This window comes from Cololabis saira, chromosome 2, assembly GCF_033807715.1.
Source record: "Cololabis saira isolate AMF1-May2022 chromosome 2, fColSai1.1, whole genome shotgun sequence".
Taxonomy (NCBI): domain Eukaryota; kingdom Metazoa; phylum Chordata; class Actinopteri; order Beloniformes; family Belonidae; genus Cololabis; species Cololabis saira.
The window spans coordinates 27,105,115-27,122,673 of NC_084588.1; the positions used below are offsets into that span (position 1 = coordinate 27,105,115).

A 17,559-nucleotide genomic window follows, 5' to 3' on the forward strand; every position below is an offset into this window, starting at 1 on the left:
CATGTGGTTTGGTGGCGGATCGTTACGTAACGATCCGCTAAATCACCGCCCCCTCCACCCAGCTCCCTGCCTCCTCTCCTCTTCAGCGCACCATAAAGGCTGATTTATGGTTCCGCGTTACACCGACGCAGAGCCTACGGCGTAGGGTTACGCGGCGACGCGCACCGTACACTGAACCCTACGGCGTAGGCTCTGCGTCGATTTAACGCGGAACCATAAATGAGGCTTAACACGGAGCTGTTTTGAGCCTCTTCTGTTCTAATCACCGGAGGAAAACTGCTAAGAAGACCCGCGGCCACTGATTGGACTTAAGATAAGGGGACACTGCTGCTTGCATGCCTTTATTTTTATGATTGTTTGCTGTGGACTACTTCGCCCTGCTGCTTTTCCGTGCATGCTTCGCCTGTCGCTCCCGGCTTAACTCTCCGTTGGAGGAGGTTGGGAGGAGGAGCGGGGCAATGATTGACAGGAAAGGGGGAAAAGGAAGCGTTTTTCACGGCGCAAAAAAACACCGTCATAAAAAGCCAGGAATGGAGTAGGCCTACTGGAGTGAAGTTTTTCTTTTTACACCCTTTTAGACACATTTGAGGGATGTTGGCCAAGACTTTTAATAGTGTTAAAAGCATGTTAAAAATGATGTCACAATACCTTTAAGTTCAACCGCACTGTGGACACAAGAACCTCACCTGGTAACGCCATCATAATCTCCACCGAAGCCAATGATGGTGGCCCCGGCCACTTTCTTAATGTGGTCAAAGTGATCTGCAGTGAAGGCAGTAAAGCACAGAATGAGGTGGATGATCTCGGAGAGGACGATAAATGTGAATACTCAGCCAGCTTTACAGCACTGTCATGGTTACAGCCGCTATTTACCAGCAACGTTTGAGAGGTTAGCCGTATGGCTGCAGGTTACATAGTCGTTGTAGAAGTTCACCATCACAATTCCTCCGGTTGCTTTCTGGAGAGACAAACGTTTCATGACAGTGAAACACTTTGTGACCCAGAGGCTTTGATCTCTGCAGGTCAAAAGTGACTCAAAGAGTGACCGGAGGGGAAGTGATCCATGCAAGGACCAGCGTTAGGACTCCCACTGATCCATACGAGGGTGCTGAACTCTGCTTTCTTACCTCTTTAGAGAGCATGTGTTGTAGTTTAGTCTTTTATAATGCCGTGCAATATATCTCAATTGATATCACATACGCTGAACCATTAAAAAGATGATGTCTTAAAGAGAATTTATGGGTTTTCTTATCAGAGATAACAGGCAGCAAAGGTTCAATGATCTTTACAGTTACGGTAAACTGGTTACTACACACAGACTATTGTTATGCTTTGCTCATGAATTAAAGGTCAACAAAACATTTGGCCATTTTTTTATAATCCGTGATAGCCAACGTCTGTGAATATCCAGCTGATGAGCAGACCGGCGCATCTGTGGCATTAAACTCATCATCTCAAGACACACTGGGGGTCGCACTTAACCATTAACAACACGCGTAAAATGATTTAAAATGAGCTACATCTCAATCAGCTTCGATAATTTTACTGACGATATTGATTACAAGACGTTGATTTTTTGTGTGAATAATCTTTTTCCTACTTTTAGTAACATTAAAATTAGTTTTACTGGATAGTTTAAGGATAGTTTAAATGCAGCTTAACTGGACTAATGTTTTTAGTCCCAATATAAAATCAATTTACTAATCATATTTTGTCAGCATCCACCGTGATAGGTGGTGACTTGTTGGCTTTCAGCTTGTTTGTAGTTGACCTTTGCAGTTGACCTGTAGATACTAATATACTAACGGAAAAATCTTTGGTTTAGCTTTGGCTAATGATAACCAGAAGCTCTGGTTTTTTTCTTCTTCTCCGCGTTGGCTTCCTCTGTGACTTACAGACCAAAGCCCGGGTGGAAAAGGACACATGCGCAGTTTTATAAACCACGCTCGGCTTCTGCTCACATTATTTGTGTGTACAGCTAAGAAAAGTTTGGTCTAGTGTGATTTCACTTGGATAGATTTCAGTACACGTGGACAATGGTCAACAATGGAAATACTTGTAATCGTGCTGAGCTTGGTAATCTGCTGGTTCAGCACTTTAAGACTCACCACTCTGAGGAGAATATCGTCTGGGACATTCCTCTTGTGTTCACAGATGGTGTACGCTGAGGAGTGGCTGAAGATGACCGGAGCTTGGGACATGTCCAGCACCTGGTTCATCACTGAAACGGGCACGTGAGCCAGGTCGATCAGCATCCCCAGACGGTTCATTTCAGCAATCAGTTGCTGTTGAAGAAAATGTAATCACTGTAATAGAATCAATTCTGCCTATTTATTTAGAATTGCAAGGTTAATTGATGTTAATTAATGTTATAAAGTAGTTATTAATGTCATGTTTACTGTCATTTTCTCTCTGAGTTTTTCTTTTTGTTATCAAGAAAAGTTCAAATCTCCAATAATGAAGAATCACACAAGTGAAGCTGCTTTCTCCATTTTGGCGGGCGGGCCTAATCACTGGATTATCAATACGTAATGATAGTACCCTGCTCATGGTTTAACCCTGATACCTGTGCAACTCCATCCATCATGTGAGAAAAGCCTTGTCTTTCTAAACTTATTTTCACGCTTATCCTACTACTTACAGTAATAAATTATTGATGGCTGCAGCAGAACATCGTCTAAATATCACAAATGACCTGTTCCAAACCAGTTTTCTTTTATCATTGTTCAAGACAATAAAACGCAGTCAGTCAGTGAATATTTTATTATACGTATTATCTTTGGGATATCTTTGGGGAAACATCATAAACATATAAAACAGAATTTCAAGTACTGGTTGCTAAGAAACCTTTCACTCAAGCAAAGGACATTTTGGGATATAAGAGTAATAAAGTAATGTAATGTGTCATAAAGTGATAAACATCATAAAAAGACATAAACTCACATTGGTGTATCATTGAGACGCAAACATGTAACATATTGCACGTTGAGAGTATTACTTTTCCCATCCTACAAGTACTACTGACCTTGCCAAAAGGAGACAGGCCATTATGCTGAGGTGGTTCTGATCCAGTATCCACAAGCCAGTTGTCTGCCCTGGTGACAACAACAACATCATTTAATTTAATTAATAATTTAATCAAATAAAATAACCAAAGGAACACCAACAAGAATATTTGTATCCTACAAGCTGGATTAAAATCTTCTATAACACTTTCTTCAGAGACAGATTTGGTAGTTAAAAGGCCAAGAACTGTAGTTTTCTTTAAAGTAGACTTATAAGTTATTATCATTTCAAGTCTTTAAGTAAAGCCCATTACATTTATTTACACATAAACATAAATCTCCAAACAAAATAATGTAAAAGCCACCAGTAAATCATTTTCTAGTTGGACCGGTTGCACCTCAAAGCTCATTGGATTTTATTTCTTTAGGTTTCTTCAGGTTTCCTCGGTGCCAACCACGCTTACATTTAAATCAGTCTTGGAAAGTGATCACCGGTTTCTATACATGTGTGACTTGGTTGTCGGCCAAAACGAGTCAGTACCAGAGAATTTGATACGCCGGCACAACAAACCCACAGGAATTCCCCAAACTCTCCACAATCACCTCAGATGACAGTTACCAGTTAGAGAGAGGAGATTACTGAGGGAGGTGCTGTGTATGTGGAACATGTCCTCCTATCCTCCAAACAAACAGCTCTTTCTTATTCTTCTATTTGAATTTAAAAAATTTAATGAACTTTTCATCAAAGTTGTCCTAAAACGGGAATAGACATCGTTCAGAATTCAGTGTTTTGATCCACTTCAAATGTTGACGAGTGTATTTTACTAATTTTCCCTCGCGCATTGATAAAGTTATAAAAGCATTCAAGCTCTTTATGCATTTCTTTTTTTACCAGCTATTTCTATTTATAGGTTTGCAACAGCAGATTATTGGGTTCTGCATAACGAATTTGTCCCTGCTGACCCATTTATCCAACGCAATAAGAACACTGGACTGAGATCTCTTAGTTGCCGGGGTAACAGAGGAGAAACGTATCACACAACAGGCTCAAACTATATTATATATACAGTATATATATATATATGTGTGTGTGTGTGTGTGTATATATATATATATATGTGTTTGTGTGTGTGTGTGTATATATATGAGATAAACAACCTCAGAGTGCATATAATTTGAGCTGAAATTATTTGTATTTTTTTAGATAACATCTGTTTAATGAATAATTAATTTACATTTTCTTAAGTAATGGTAAAGATTAGTTTCCCTTTGTGCCATGGCTCTTACCAGGGTGTGTTGCAGGAATGTGTGAGGGTGAGGTAACGGACCCCCAGCTTGTACATGACGCGCAGGGTGCCGAGGCTGCTGTCCAGGGAGTGGCCGCCCTCCACCCCGATCAGACTGGCAGTCTTGTTCGCCCTGAAGGCGTCCCTGATGCCTGTTGCACATAGAATTGGTGATACTTGACGTCGCAGGGCCACATAAAAACACAGACGTTAAAATGTATGACATGTCAGTGAAGGTCTCACCTTGGCTGGTGGTGACAAACTGGAAGGTTTCTGGGTATTTCTGACACATCCTGTGAACCACATCTATCTGCTCTAGAGTTTGTCTGACGGCGTCCTTGTACTGGGTTTCACAGGGTACATAGGCGGACCAGAACTGAGAGGAAAGGGGTGTCGGATAAGAAATAATTATTACTATTATTAATAAAGCATGAGACAAGCTACAGTACACGGGGAAAACATTCACATCTGTGACTTGTCCACTTAATGCCATTAATTGTTGTTATTATCATCAGTATTTTATGAGCAATTCTGAAACGACAAATCATGCAAACATGTGTGTTGTAAATCTGTATCCTTGAATGGGGAGCGCACATTTCTGGGTTTATGTGCAGATTCTAGTTGGGTCACTGAAGAGCTTTCAGCTTTCCTGAATTTCCTGTTTTCCTAACTGTACTTTGGAACTTTGTCTTGTTAAAAATGTAAACCTTGGCCCAGCTTGAGATCGTAAAAACTGAAAAAGGTTTTCATTCTGTTGCAAAACATAAAAAGCAGACTAAAAGAAAAGCTATAAACATCAGTGCATCACAGCCAGCATAGTGTTTGGAAAGATAATGAGGTGCTGCTCACTGTGGCCACTGTCTGCAGTTCAGCCTTCAGGATCAGAGGAAGGCCTTTCCTCAGGCCACTCCTCGCTGGCCGCCTGATTGGACAGCACTGCACTGATGGTTGTGCTTCTGTAAAGTTCTCCCATCTCCATGACAAACCTCAGCTGAAGGCCCCCAAACTTAAGCTATGTTAGAAAGATGGAGGCTGTGACACATCTGTCATTCAATGAATAGTTTGAATTTGCAGGGTTCTGTGACATCACAGATCCAAATCCGGTTCGGGTTGTCCAACTTCACTCTTTTCATCTCTCTTCCTCTAAAGTGGGTAGTGTAAAGCTTTTAAACAAATGTCACAAAGAAAACCCATACATTCAGCTGGAGATGAGTTTTGTGGCTGAACACATTCTTCAAAACCAGCTGCTGTGATTAGCTATCAGTATTCGGTTGAAAAAAAATACGGTTCATCCCTTATTTTTGAGAAAAGTTAGGGAAATTGTTTTCGCAGCATTTATCTTCATCATTTCCAATAAACTGCACTTAGCCTCATAGCTACAAGAAGTGGAAACACAGAGATAAACCGCTCCATCTCAGATTTTCTGCCATGTCAATATCAGCTAGCCACTTATTATCTAGTGGCGTGACAAAGTTAATCAGTAATACACCACTGTATGAAATGCTGTCTGTACAGCTTTTGAAAGTGAATGTAGACACCAGCGATATATCCGAGGGTTTGATATTGATAAGCAAACTGTTCTCCAGGTTGCGGTCTGGTTTTACCTGGGCACCAAGCCGTCCCTGCTTGATCTTCGGGATGTTGGTGTGCGTCGTGTTCAGCGTGTGAAGATCCACTTCATTGAGCTCATTGTTGAATTGCTTTAGAAGCTGCCAAGGCAGGTCATTATGTCTGGGAACAAGCAAAAATCAAAGAGGGAAAGTCTTTCAGCCTCAAACACCTTTTTCCTGAAACATAGATGAACCTGTGGTTCTATAGCAGGAAGGATCCATCCTGTTGAACTGCTGCTAAAAGTTCTTGAATTGGTGGACTTTCACTGCTTCACTGCATTTCTGCATTAAGTTATCTTCTCTGCTCATCAGGATGAGTTAGATTTGTCCAGCTATTTACATGACTAAGCTGCATGCACTTATGACAAGATGATTGTATGATGATGTCTTTTAAATACATGTTTTTTTTGTATAAAGGGACTGTGGTGTTGGGTGGGAAGGGAACAGTTCAACAACAAAACAAATAAATAAATAAAACATAGCACTAGCATGGCAGCACCGGTATCCAACTGGACTCATAGTCTGACCAGCACTTTTCCAGCTGTACCCTCCTACGTATGTTTTCTTGCTTGTGTTGTTCTCTCAGATGTAATTGGCTTTGGATAAAAGCATCTGCTAAATGACAGTGGTGGTAGTAGTAGTAGTAGTAGTAGTAGTACATGTGAAATAGTTACTTCTGTTAATCCTCACATGGCAGGCAATAGATAAAAAAAGAAGCAACTTCTGTGAAATCTAATAGACGTATTTACTTACCCATCAATAAGTGGGGTCTCAGACATTAACCTCAGAGCTCTGGCCATGTTCGTGTCTTGTGCCAAGGTGATGGCACAAGAGGAGAACAAAAGTGCCAGACATGAAGCCGGGATAACTCTGGTCAGCATTTCTTTAAGTTCAGTAAATACCAAGGGACTCTGATTTTAATTCCTGCCGCTTGAAAATATCTCTTGTCTCTCTCAGTCGTTGGTTTTGCGGTTCAGCTCTGTGCAGATTCTCCTCCAGTTTTCTGTCCGTCCCCGAACATTAATGCCTTTGAATATCAGCTAGTTGCTCCTCCTCCGGTGCTGGGTTTGTCAGTAAAGTGTCAGCTGTCATAACTGCAACACAGTAGCGTCAACTTTCTCCCAACCTCTAAACTGGCTGGTAAAGTCGTGTGGGTTAATGTGTAAGAGCCTCTTCATTCTTCTGAAGTTCATCACATGCTTTGGACAGTGGACGCTTTCATGTCATTGTGGCGTCACTGAAAAGCAGAGCCATTTTACAAACTTCAATAACTGTTTTAGCAGCTGTTAACAGGATGAAACCAGATGTGCTGCAGATAATATTCAAACTACAGATCACTATTGGGAGAAATATGGCACTAATAAAACTGATAAACCATCTTACAAGGTGCCTTTTACAAGAAGGAGTATTTATTACCCTAATCAGCCCCCCCACCTTATCTCCAACACTGCCGTTCAAGATCAAATTGAATCCAGTTCACTGAGTTACATAAGCTAAATCATTGTGACTGTTTCGGTGAGTCTGAGTGCATTCCTGCAGCACATGTAACCGGTTACAGCTGTGTGTCAGTGCCTTTCACTGCTAAATTGATACCACGACTGCTTTGGACTAATTTAAGTCATATTTATATGGTATATATGTATGATTTGTGCACATACACGTCATTGTAAGTCTCTTTGAGGGAGCCTTTATACTTTAACATCAAACTAACATCGTACATGGACCCCAACAAATGTGATTACTACTTCTTTTTCTTTAGATTGAAATGTGAGTAAAACGACTGGTGCTCAACATTTATCAGCTCCAGCTCACTAACATACACTTTATTTGCTGAAATATCTGAAATACTGACAGGAAGGAAACAAAAAGAAGCTCTTCACTTCAAGGTAAGGAGCTGCAGAAAAGAGCCTCGGAGTTCGCCGGAGTAACGTCACAAACAACAAACATAAACAACGACGTACATCTCCTACGCACGCAACGCAGCAATATGGCTGCTATGCAGAAACATAAAAAAGCCTTAATTCGCTTGTCTTTATGTGAACTAACCATTTTAATGTGTGTGTCTTAAAGGCTTTTCAACTTTTTTTGCTTTTATTACAATCTCCTTAAATATTTAAATAATTTATGTGAATTAATATCACAGGAGTTGATATCTTTGTTTCAGTTTCACTCGTCTTTTTTTGAGTTTGACTTGTACTTGAAAAATGTCACATAGATAAAGATGAGTTAATGATGAGTTTGTTCAATATATTGATTTTATTTAAAAAAGAAGATTTGATTAAGAAAAATGAATTGATGTCAAAGTAAAATATTCTGTTATTAATTAATTACAGTGGACCATCTGCAGGAGGCTTTCTGGGGCAGCAGTCTTATTGTTCATAACTGGCAGGAAGATATTGCCCTCCAGTTTCCACCCCCAATCCACTGGGTTCATGTCACTCTCCTTTTCCATCCACACCATGATCTGGAAATAAACTCTTTGACAATGGTATTTAGTCGAGGACTCTGTAGGAGGGAGACGTTCTGGGGTAACAAATGACTTAGCAGAAACAATTTTCTTGCTAAAAAGGTTGTAGCGCAAAGAAGCAAGTGAATCAGTACTCTTGCCGCCAAAAAACACTGCCATTGCCTTGCTCCCATGGTCCTCGATGACATTCCTTGCCTGATTTGGGAGCAGAAACACATTTGCACAGGACTGGATGGTTGATTCACGTTTCACAAGTTTCTGGAATGCTGACTGTTTCCCGACACTAAAGATGCGGGAAGTTGTATCACATCCTGTGAAAGCATGAATAAAGAGCAACTGGGAACACAACTCACTACCCAGGACTTGTTTCATCTCTCTGATGTTGTACACTTTACTAGCTTTGGACTTATCTGAACGAAAATAGAGGTCTCTATTGTTTGTCTCAGCATAGTAGAGCAGAAGAACAAGCAAGTCTGTATCCTCTCCTATCAAGGTTGTGGTCTGATGTTCTGATGCTTTGACTGCAGTTTTGACTATGTCAACATCCGCATCACCTGATGCATTGATAACACTGCAGCACAGCGACAATCAGTATTGCTGTAACAGTGAGGAGGTGAGAAAATACAGTACAGTGGATTCTTTTAATTTAATAATTTTGTTTAAAGAATCATGAAAAATCCTAATCGTAGGCTAAAAATCGTGAATCGAATCGAATCATGACCCGAGTGAATCGAGTGAACAGTGACCTCATGGCCCCTGCGTGGACGGTCCTGGAGGCAGCCTCAGTTAGAATTGCCATTCGCGCAGCCTCTCTCTCACTTCACCTCTAACCCAGTTATTATACACTCAATTAAGATTTGGAATCAATTTAGAAGGTCCTTCTCCCTTAAAGACATACCGCAAGCTGCACCGATCGCAAAAAATCATATGTTTACCCCATCAGTGATTGATGATTCTTTTGATGTTTGGTGTAGAAGAGGTTTGATCTCACTGTCTGATCTCTACACAAATGGCACTTTTTCCTCTTTTGAGCAGTTGGTGCAGACGTACAATATCCCCAGATCGCATTTCTATAGGTATCTGCAGCTCCGGAACTTTGTAAACTCAAACTCAGGTTGCTTCCCAATGTCCCCTCCCGATTCTCTGTTAGATACAGTTTTTACTTGGAAATCAACCACTAAGCGGGCTATCAGTCTGATTTATGATCACCTCAACACCCACAATCAGACAGCTTTAAACCTCCTTAGGGGTAAGTGGGAGACTGACTTTGATGAGGCAATCCCAGAAGGAACCTGGCAGAAAATAATTAAGAATATTTTTTCATCCTCCATATGTCTAAGATATGCTGTAATCCAGTTCAAAATTGTTCACCGTTTACACTGGTCTGAGGTCAAGCTTTCAAGGATCAATGCTGACATAGATCCCACATGTGATAGATGCAGCCCCTGCTACTCTTCTGCACATGTTTTGGACTTGTCCTAAACTGTTTTTCATTTTGGCAGAACATTTTTGAGACTTTTTCTACAATATGTGGGAAAACAATCCTGCCGTCACCATATATTGCTCTGTTTGGCGTGGCTCCTGTGGACTCTCCTCTACTTATGCAGCGGGAAACCAACATGATGGCCTTTTGTTCCCTCCTGGCTAGGAGACTGATTTTGTTTAAATGGAAGGACTCTGCTCCACCATCATCTAATCACTGGATAAGGGAAGTCATGGCTCATCTCAAACTGGAAAAGATCAGGTACACTGTTCGGGGATCCACTGAGACATTTTATAGGATCTGGCAGCCTTTCCTGAACTTTGTGGAGGGTATGGATGCTGATAATATAATGTAGGAGTCTTCATTCATTTTCATTTGTGTTGGCCCTGTGTCTGATGGTTATCTGGCAATATGTTATTTAATTTCTTTTTTTTTTGTCTGGTTTTTGGGGGTTATTTTTCTTGTTCACACCTTTCTGGTGGTCAGATTTTGGTAGACTTTTAGGATGTCATTAAGTACACCTAGTACTACAATAATCCGCTGAAAAACCTTTTAGAACCTGTTAGAATTTTTTTGGGGTATGATGGTTTTTTTTCATATATGCAGCCGACTAGACTGTTTCCCGACACTAAAGATGCGGGAAGTTGTATCACATCCTGTGAAAGCATGAATAAAGAGCAACTGGGAACACAACTCACTACCCAGGACTTGTTTCATCTCTCTGGTGTTGTAAACTTTACTAGCTTTGGACTTATCTGAACGAAAATAGAGGTCTATTGTTTGTCTCAGCATAGTAGAGCAGAAGAATAAGCAAGTCTGTATCCTCTCCTATCAAGGTTGTGGTCTGATGTTCTGATGCTTTGACTGCAGTTTTGACTATGTCAACATCTGCATCACCTGATGCATTGATAACACTGCAGCACGGCGACGATCAGTATTGCTGTAACAGTGAGGAGGTGAGAAAATACAGTACAGTGGATTCTTTTAATTTAATAATTTTGTTTAAAGAATCATGAAAAATCGTAATCGTGGGCTAAAAATCGTGAATCGAATCGAATCATGACCCGAGTGAATCGTTACATATATACTTGCGTCTGTATATTTTTGTATATTACTAATATAAGAATTCACAATCGTTATCTTTATTGGCCATTGCCGAAGCAGAGCGGAAGCACCGCGCGCGGAGGCAGTCTCCTTGGTTAAACAGGGCGTGAGCCTCCGCAGGCACTCTGCTCCGCTCCGCCTGCAGAGTGATAAGAGTTTTCCAAAATCTCCTGTGTAAATTTGTATCTGATAGGTGAATAAGGTCAAACAATAATTTTTAACCTAGCTTTATCCAATGTTAAGATATATGTTCCTTTATGCGAATTGGCGCATATTCAATGAGATACACCTAATTTGCATAGTTACACATACAATTTCAAAAAACTTCCAATGCAATTTTTTTTTGTCTTCATGTAAGTAATTAACTGGGGAAGTTTCATGATGATATCTGTTTGTTAAAATGTTTACCCTATTCACCTGGGATTTCTTGGCCACCTTGGTCGCCATCTTGAAAAATACACCTTTCTGGTGGTCAGATTTTGGTAGACTTTTAGGATGTCATTAAGTACACCTAGTACTACAATAATCCACTGAAAAACCTTTTGTTAGAATTTTTTTGGGGTATGATGGTTTTTTTTCATATATGCAGCCGACTATATATAACATACACCAGCCTGTTGATGATGACTAGTTCAGCATTGAGCCAGTTCTCCCTGTGACCCGTCAGGATCGGTGGCCGCTGGAACCTTTGACATCTGTGTCACACCGTGGTGGGGTTGTCTGGGCCTTGTCTTGTCATTTCCAGTTTTATTTTGAAAGAAGTAACTCTCCTCTCGTTTCAGGTCACTTGCCCTTCCTCATGTGTCACCGGTCTGATTGCCCTCCCTGATTCTTGATTGTGTTCACCTGCTCCTCATTACCCTCATGTGTTCAAATAGTCTGCGTCTCCCTTGGTCTTGTGCCAGTGTGCTCGTCTTTGTTCATGTGCGTTCACCCCAGTCGTCTTCACAGTTGTTGCCACAGTCCTTATCGGTTTCCTCCAAGTGAGAGATTTTTTGTTGCTTTAGCCATAGCCTTTGTTTCCTCCATGTGGAGTGATTTTGAGTTTTGGTATTTATTAACCCTGCTTCTTCGTGAAGAAGCACGTTATAGAAGATATTTCATAGCCTGCTTTTTTCTCAGCCTTGGGAATAAACCGGAATTTCGATTAGACTCTGATACCCTGCATCTGCATCCTGTGTATAAGCCTGGTCCTGACAGTCTGTGACCGGATGAGTAGAAACAGTGTTTATGATTGTGGTGACCTGTCCATGAGACTTGTTCCCCAGGCACTTCCCCTCTGTCTTTCCCCCACCCTAGGATTTTGCCCGTAGGCCAGTCTATGTGAGGGTTGTGGCTGACGAGGGACGGATGTCCCAGTATCAGTGCGTGCAGGTGAGTGAAACAGGAAAAAGTTCTGCCTGGGGAACAAGTCTCATGGACAGGTCACCACAATCATAAACACTGTTTCTACTCATCCTGTCACAGACTGTCAAGACCAGGCTTATACACAGGACGCAGATGCAGGGTATCAGAGTCTGATCCTACTCCTGTAAGAGTCGCCCAAAACGCCTGTCCAAGGCATACCCAAAGTAAATTGAAAGCTGTTCTTGAACTGCTTTTTTGCACATGTACATTAAGTTATCAAGTGCTAAAGGATGAAATTCTTTGTTTTGTTTTCTTAAATTTCTGTTGAAGTGTTTTTTTGTTTTTTGTTTTTTTTTCTTTACATGTACAAAAATAAAATAAATCAACTGTTTGAAGTGATGGGTGGTTCTGGTATCTTTTGAAAGGTAACACTCTGCTTTTCCCCCAACTGTCAGAATCACTGTAACTGCTACTGTAATTCATTAATCTGTTTGAACACACTGAAATAGAAGGTTTTTATTTTAGCCAGAAATTTGTTTTGTAATTAGATGTCTGCAGATGACTGAATCTGTGACTTATTAGCTGGAAAACACATTGAGACATGAAGCCTTATCTAGCGCAATTTCAAATTTGATAACAATACCACAAAAGAGTATTTTACACATGTTTTTGCTTTCCCAAAGTGTGCGGGGATGCTGACTTACGGGAAGGGGTCAGTAAGGGCTCAAAATGTCTGCCGGGAGCCCTCTTGCACTTAACGACTTTAGGAATGGGACAGCCCTAAGCCCTTACGCAAGGTGCGGGAGCGTGCACGTAAGTCTGCGAGTCTGTGAGGGTGCGGATTGGGATTGGGGGTCTATCTCCACCCTCACAGACTCACAGACTTACGTGCGCGCTCCCGCGACTTGCGCAAGGGCTTAGGGCTGTCTCACTCACTCATCTTCTTCCGCTTTATCCGTTCCCGGGTCGCGGGAGCAGCAGCCTCAGCAGGGATGCCCAGACTTCCTTCACCCCAGACACTTCCTCAAGCTCCTCCGGGGGGAGTCTGAGGCGTTCCCAGGCCAGCCAAGGACATAGTCTCTCCAGCGTGTCCTGGGTCTTCCCCGGGGTCTCCTCCCGGTGGGACATGCCTGGAACACCTCCCTAGGGAGGAGGGACATGCCTGGAACACCTCCCTAGGGAGGAGGGACATGCCTGGAACACCTCCCTAGGGAGGCGTCCAGGAGGATCCGATACAGATGCCCAAGCCACCTCAGCTGACTCCTCTCAATGTGAAGGAGCAGCGGCTCGACTCCGAGCTCCTCCCGGGTGACCGAACTCCTCACCCTATCTCTAAGGGAGCGTCCAGCCACCCTGCGGAGGAAACTCATCTCGGCCGCTTGTATTCGCGATCTTGTCCTTTCGGTCACTACCCAAAGTTCATGACCATAGGTGAGGGTAGGGGCGTAGATTGACCGGTAAATCGAGAGCTTTGCCTTTCGACTCAGCTCCCTCTTCACCACGACCGGTACATCGACCGCATAAATGCGGACGCTGCATCGATCCGCCTGTCAATCTCACGCTCCATTGTTCCCTCACTTGTGAACAAGATCCCGAGATACTTGAACTCCTCCACCTGAGGCAGGACTTCTCCACCCACCCGGAGAAGGCATGCCACCCTTTCCCGATGGAGAACCATGGCCTCGGTCTTGGAGGTGCTGATTCTCATCCCTGCCGCGTCGCACTCGGCCTCAAACCGCCCCAGCACATGCTGAAGGTCCCGGTCTGATGAAGCCAACAGGACAACATCATCTGCAAAAAGCAGAGATGAAATCCTGAGTTCCCCAAACCGGATCCCCTCCGGCCCCTGGCTGTGCCTAGCAATCACGTCTATAAAAATTATGAACAGGACCGGTGACAAAGGGCAGCCCTGCCGGAGTCCAACGTGCACTGGGAACAAGTCTGACCTACTGCCGGCAATGTGAACCAGACTCCTGCTTCGATCATACAGAGACCAGACAGCCCTTAATAGAGGGCCCCGGACTCCATACTCACTCAGCAACCCCCACAGAATGGCACGAGGGACACGGTCAAATGCCTTCTCCAGATCCACAAAACACATGTAGACTGGTTGGGCAAATTCCCACGAACCCTCGAGCACCCTGCGGAGGGTATAGAGCTGGTCCAGTGTTCCACGACCAGGACGAAAACCGCATTGTTCCTCCTGAATCCGAGGTTCAACTATCGGCCGTAATCTCCTCTCCAGTACCCTGGCGTAGTCTTTCCCGGGGAGGCTGAGAAGTGTGATCCCCCTGTAGTTGGAACACACTCTCCGGTCCCCCTTTTTAAACAGAGGGACCACCACCCCGGTTTGTTACTCCAGCGGTACTGTCCCCTTCCTCCATGCAATGTCGCAGAGGCGTGTCAACCAAGACAGCCCTACGACATCCAGAGACTTGAGGTACTCAGGGCGAATCTCATCCACCCCCGGTGCCCTGCCACTGAGGAGCTTACGAACTACCTCAGTGACCTCGGCTTGGGTGATGGACGAGCACGCCTCCGAGCCCCAACTCTCTGCTTCCTCAGTGGAAGGCATGTCAGTCGGGTTGAGCAGATCCTGGAAGTATTCCTTCCACCGTCCGACAATGTCCCCAGTCGAGGTCAACAGCTCCCCACCCGCACCATAAACGGTGCCGGCAGAGTACTGCTTCCCCCTTCTGAGGCGCCGAACGGTCCTCCAGAATTTCCTCGAGGCCGACCGAAAGTCTTCCTCCATGGCCTCCACGAACTCCTCCCAGACCCGAGTTTTTGCCTCCAGGACCGCCCGAGCCGCGGCTCGCTTGGCCTGCCGGTACCTATCTACTGTGTCAGAAGTCCCACAGGCCGACATAGCCCGGTAGGACTCCTTCTTCAGTCTGACGGCATCCTGTACTTCCGGTGTCCACCACCGGGTTCTAGGATTGCCGCCACGACAGGCACCGGAGACCTTGCGTCCACAACTTCGAGCCGCCGCGTCGACAATGGCGGGAGAGAACATGGTCCACTCGGACTCAATGTCCCCCGCCTCCCCCGGGATCTGAGAGAACCTGCCTCGGAGGTGGGAGTTGAAGATGTCCCTAACAGAGGGCTCAACCAGACGTTCCCAACAGACCCTCACAATCCGTTTGGGTCTGCCCGGTCTGTCCAACCTCCTCCTCCGCCAGCGCATCCAACTCACCACCAGGTGGTGATCAGTTGACAGCTCAGCCCCTCTCTTCACCCGAGTGTCCAAGACATGCGGCCGAAGGTCAGATGAAACGACAACAAAGTCGATCATTGACCTCCGGCCTAGGGTGTCCTGGTGCCACGTGCACTGATGGACACCCTTATGCTTGAACATGGTGTTTGTTATGGACAAACTGTACAGAAGTCCAACAACAAAACACTGCTCGGGTTCAGATTGGGGAGGCCGTTCCTCCCAATCACGCCTCTCCAGGTATCACTGTCATTGCCCACGTGAGCGTTGAAGTCCCCCAGTAGAACAATGGAGTTGGAGATCAAGTACCCCTCCCAGGGACTCCAAGAAGGCCGGGTACTCCGCACTGCTGTTCGGCCCGTAGACACAAACAACAGTGAGAGACCTTTTCCCGACCCGAAGGCACAGGGAAGCGACCCTCTCGTTCACCGGGGTGAACTCCAACACATGGCGACTGAGTTGGGGGGCTATAACCAAGCCCACACCAGCCCGTCGCCTCTCACCCTGGGCAACTCCAGAGTAGTGGAGGGTCCAGCCCCTTTCAAGGAGCTGAGTTCCAGAGCCCAAGCTATGTGTGGAGGTGAGCCCAACTATCTCTAGCTGGTATCTCTCAACCTCACGCACAAACTCCGGCTCCTTCCCCCCCAGCGAGGTGACATTCCATGTCCCCACTGTAAGGGTTTTGGTCCAGGGATTGGGTCATCAAGGCTACCCGCCACGACTGCTACCCAGCCCACAATGCACCAGCCTTTCATGGACCTTCCTGCGGGTGGTGGGCCTACGGGAAGGCGGGCCCACGTCGCCGTTTCGGGCTGAGCCCGGCCGGGTCCCACGGGCAAAGACCTGGCCACCAGGCGCTTGCCAGCGAGCCCCAACCCCAGGCCTGGCTCCAGGGCAGGGCGGGGCTCCGGTAACGCCGATCCGGGCGGTCCTTGGTGTTTTGTTCCTCATGATTGGCGTTTGTGAACCGCTCTTAGTCTGGCCCGTCACCCAGGACCTGTTTGCCATGGGAGACCCTACCAGGGGCGTAAGTGCCCCCGACAACATAGCTCCTAGGATCACTCGGGCACACAAACCCCTCCACCACAGTAAGGTGGTGGTTCAAGGAGGGGAAAGCTTAGGGCTGTCCCATTAGGGCTGTCCCATTCCTAAAATCGTTAATTGCGCGAGGGCTCCCGGCAGACATTTTGAGCCCTTATGCTCCCTTCCCGTAAGTCTGCATCTCCGCAGACTTTTGGAAAGGGAATTACCCACAGTTCATTGCGTTGTGACATAAAAGGAGGTTACCAGGGAGAATGTAAACAAAACAGGGGGCGGAGGAAAATAATTCATGTGCGACTGCGAGATGAAAGATGTTCACCTGTAAGTATAAATACATAGCCCACTGGTGATTTAAATTCAGAAACTGTTGTCCCGTGATGATTATTCAACGACCCGAAATTAAGATTCCCTATGTTAACAGAAATGCATACATGTAAATACTAGCAAGATAGTTTTAGATCAAACACAAACAAGTCAGGCAGTAATTTGGTTATTCATTTATTTATGACCACAAAATTTAAACAATTTCAGCAAGTTGAACAAAAACGTTGCAGTAAATAGTGATAATATAACTGAAATATTTAGCTCAGGATACCATCAATTTATACGCTCTTACAAAAATGAAATTACTCGGCGATTGAGCCTGGCATACTGGATGCGCTGGTATGGGTAGATTGAAAGAAATACACTACATTAACATGGAAATACATATTGTACATGTTTAAATTGTGTTCTTTGTTGAATTTTATGCTCCTTTATATAGGCTACCACTTTGTTTTCAAACATCCGTAGGATGATCATTCCCAAACTTATAATGGCCGGGTTTCCCAGATCCGACCTCTCTTAAGGATTTAAGAGAGGTTCAAAGAAGGTTTGAACTAAGAGAGAACCCTAAGATATGGGTGTTTCCCAGATGACTTCTTAACACCGTTCTTTAGTTTCGCTCTTTCAGAAGCTCTTTGGAGCAGCTGTCCGGTTCTGAAACCAAATAATCGATGCCAG

The 17,559-nt window shown here is 44.4% G+C and overlaps 1 protein-coding gene across 1 annotated transcript in view; it reads right to left on the bottom strand.

Moving 5' to 3' along the window:
- Positions 1-6,991, bottom strand: part of dpep1 (dipeptidase 1) — an 8,988-nt gene extending 1,997 nt beyond the window's left edge. The window contains exons 1-8 of the mRNA XM_061742072.1: positions 6,655-6,991; positions 5,896-6,022; positions 4,535-4,667; positions 4,293-4,443; positions 3,026-3,095; positions 2,109-2,285; positions 874-958; positions 687-762 (exon numbers count right to left, since the gene is read on the bottom strand). Of these exons, the coding sequence (XP_061598056.1) occupies positions 687-762; positions 874-958; positions 2,109-2,285; positions 3,026-3,095; positions 4,293-4,443; positions 4,535-4,667; positions 5,896-6,022; positions 6,655-6,782 (947 nt within the window). The 5' untranslated portion in view covers positions 6,783-6,991. The remainder of the gene's footprint in view (positions 1-686; positions 763-873; positions 959-2,108; positions 2,286-3,025; positions 3,096-4,292; positions 4,444-4,534; positions 4,668-5,895; positions 6,023-6,654) is intronic.
- Between the last annotated feature and the right edge of the window lie 10,568 nt (positions 6,992-17,559).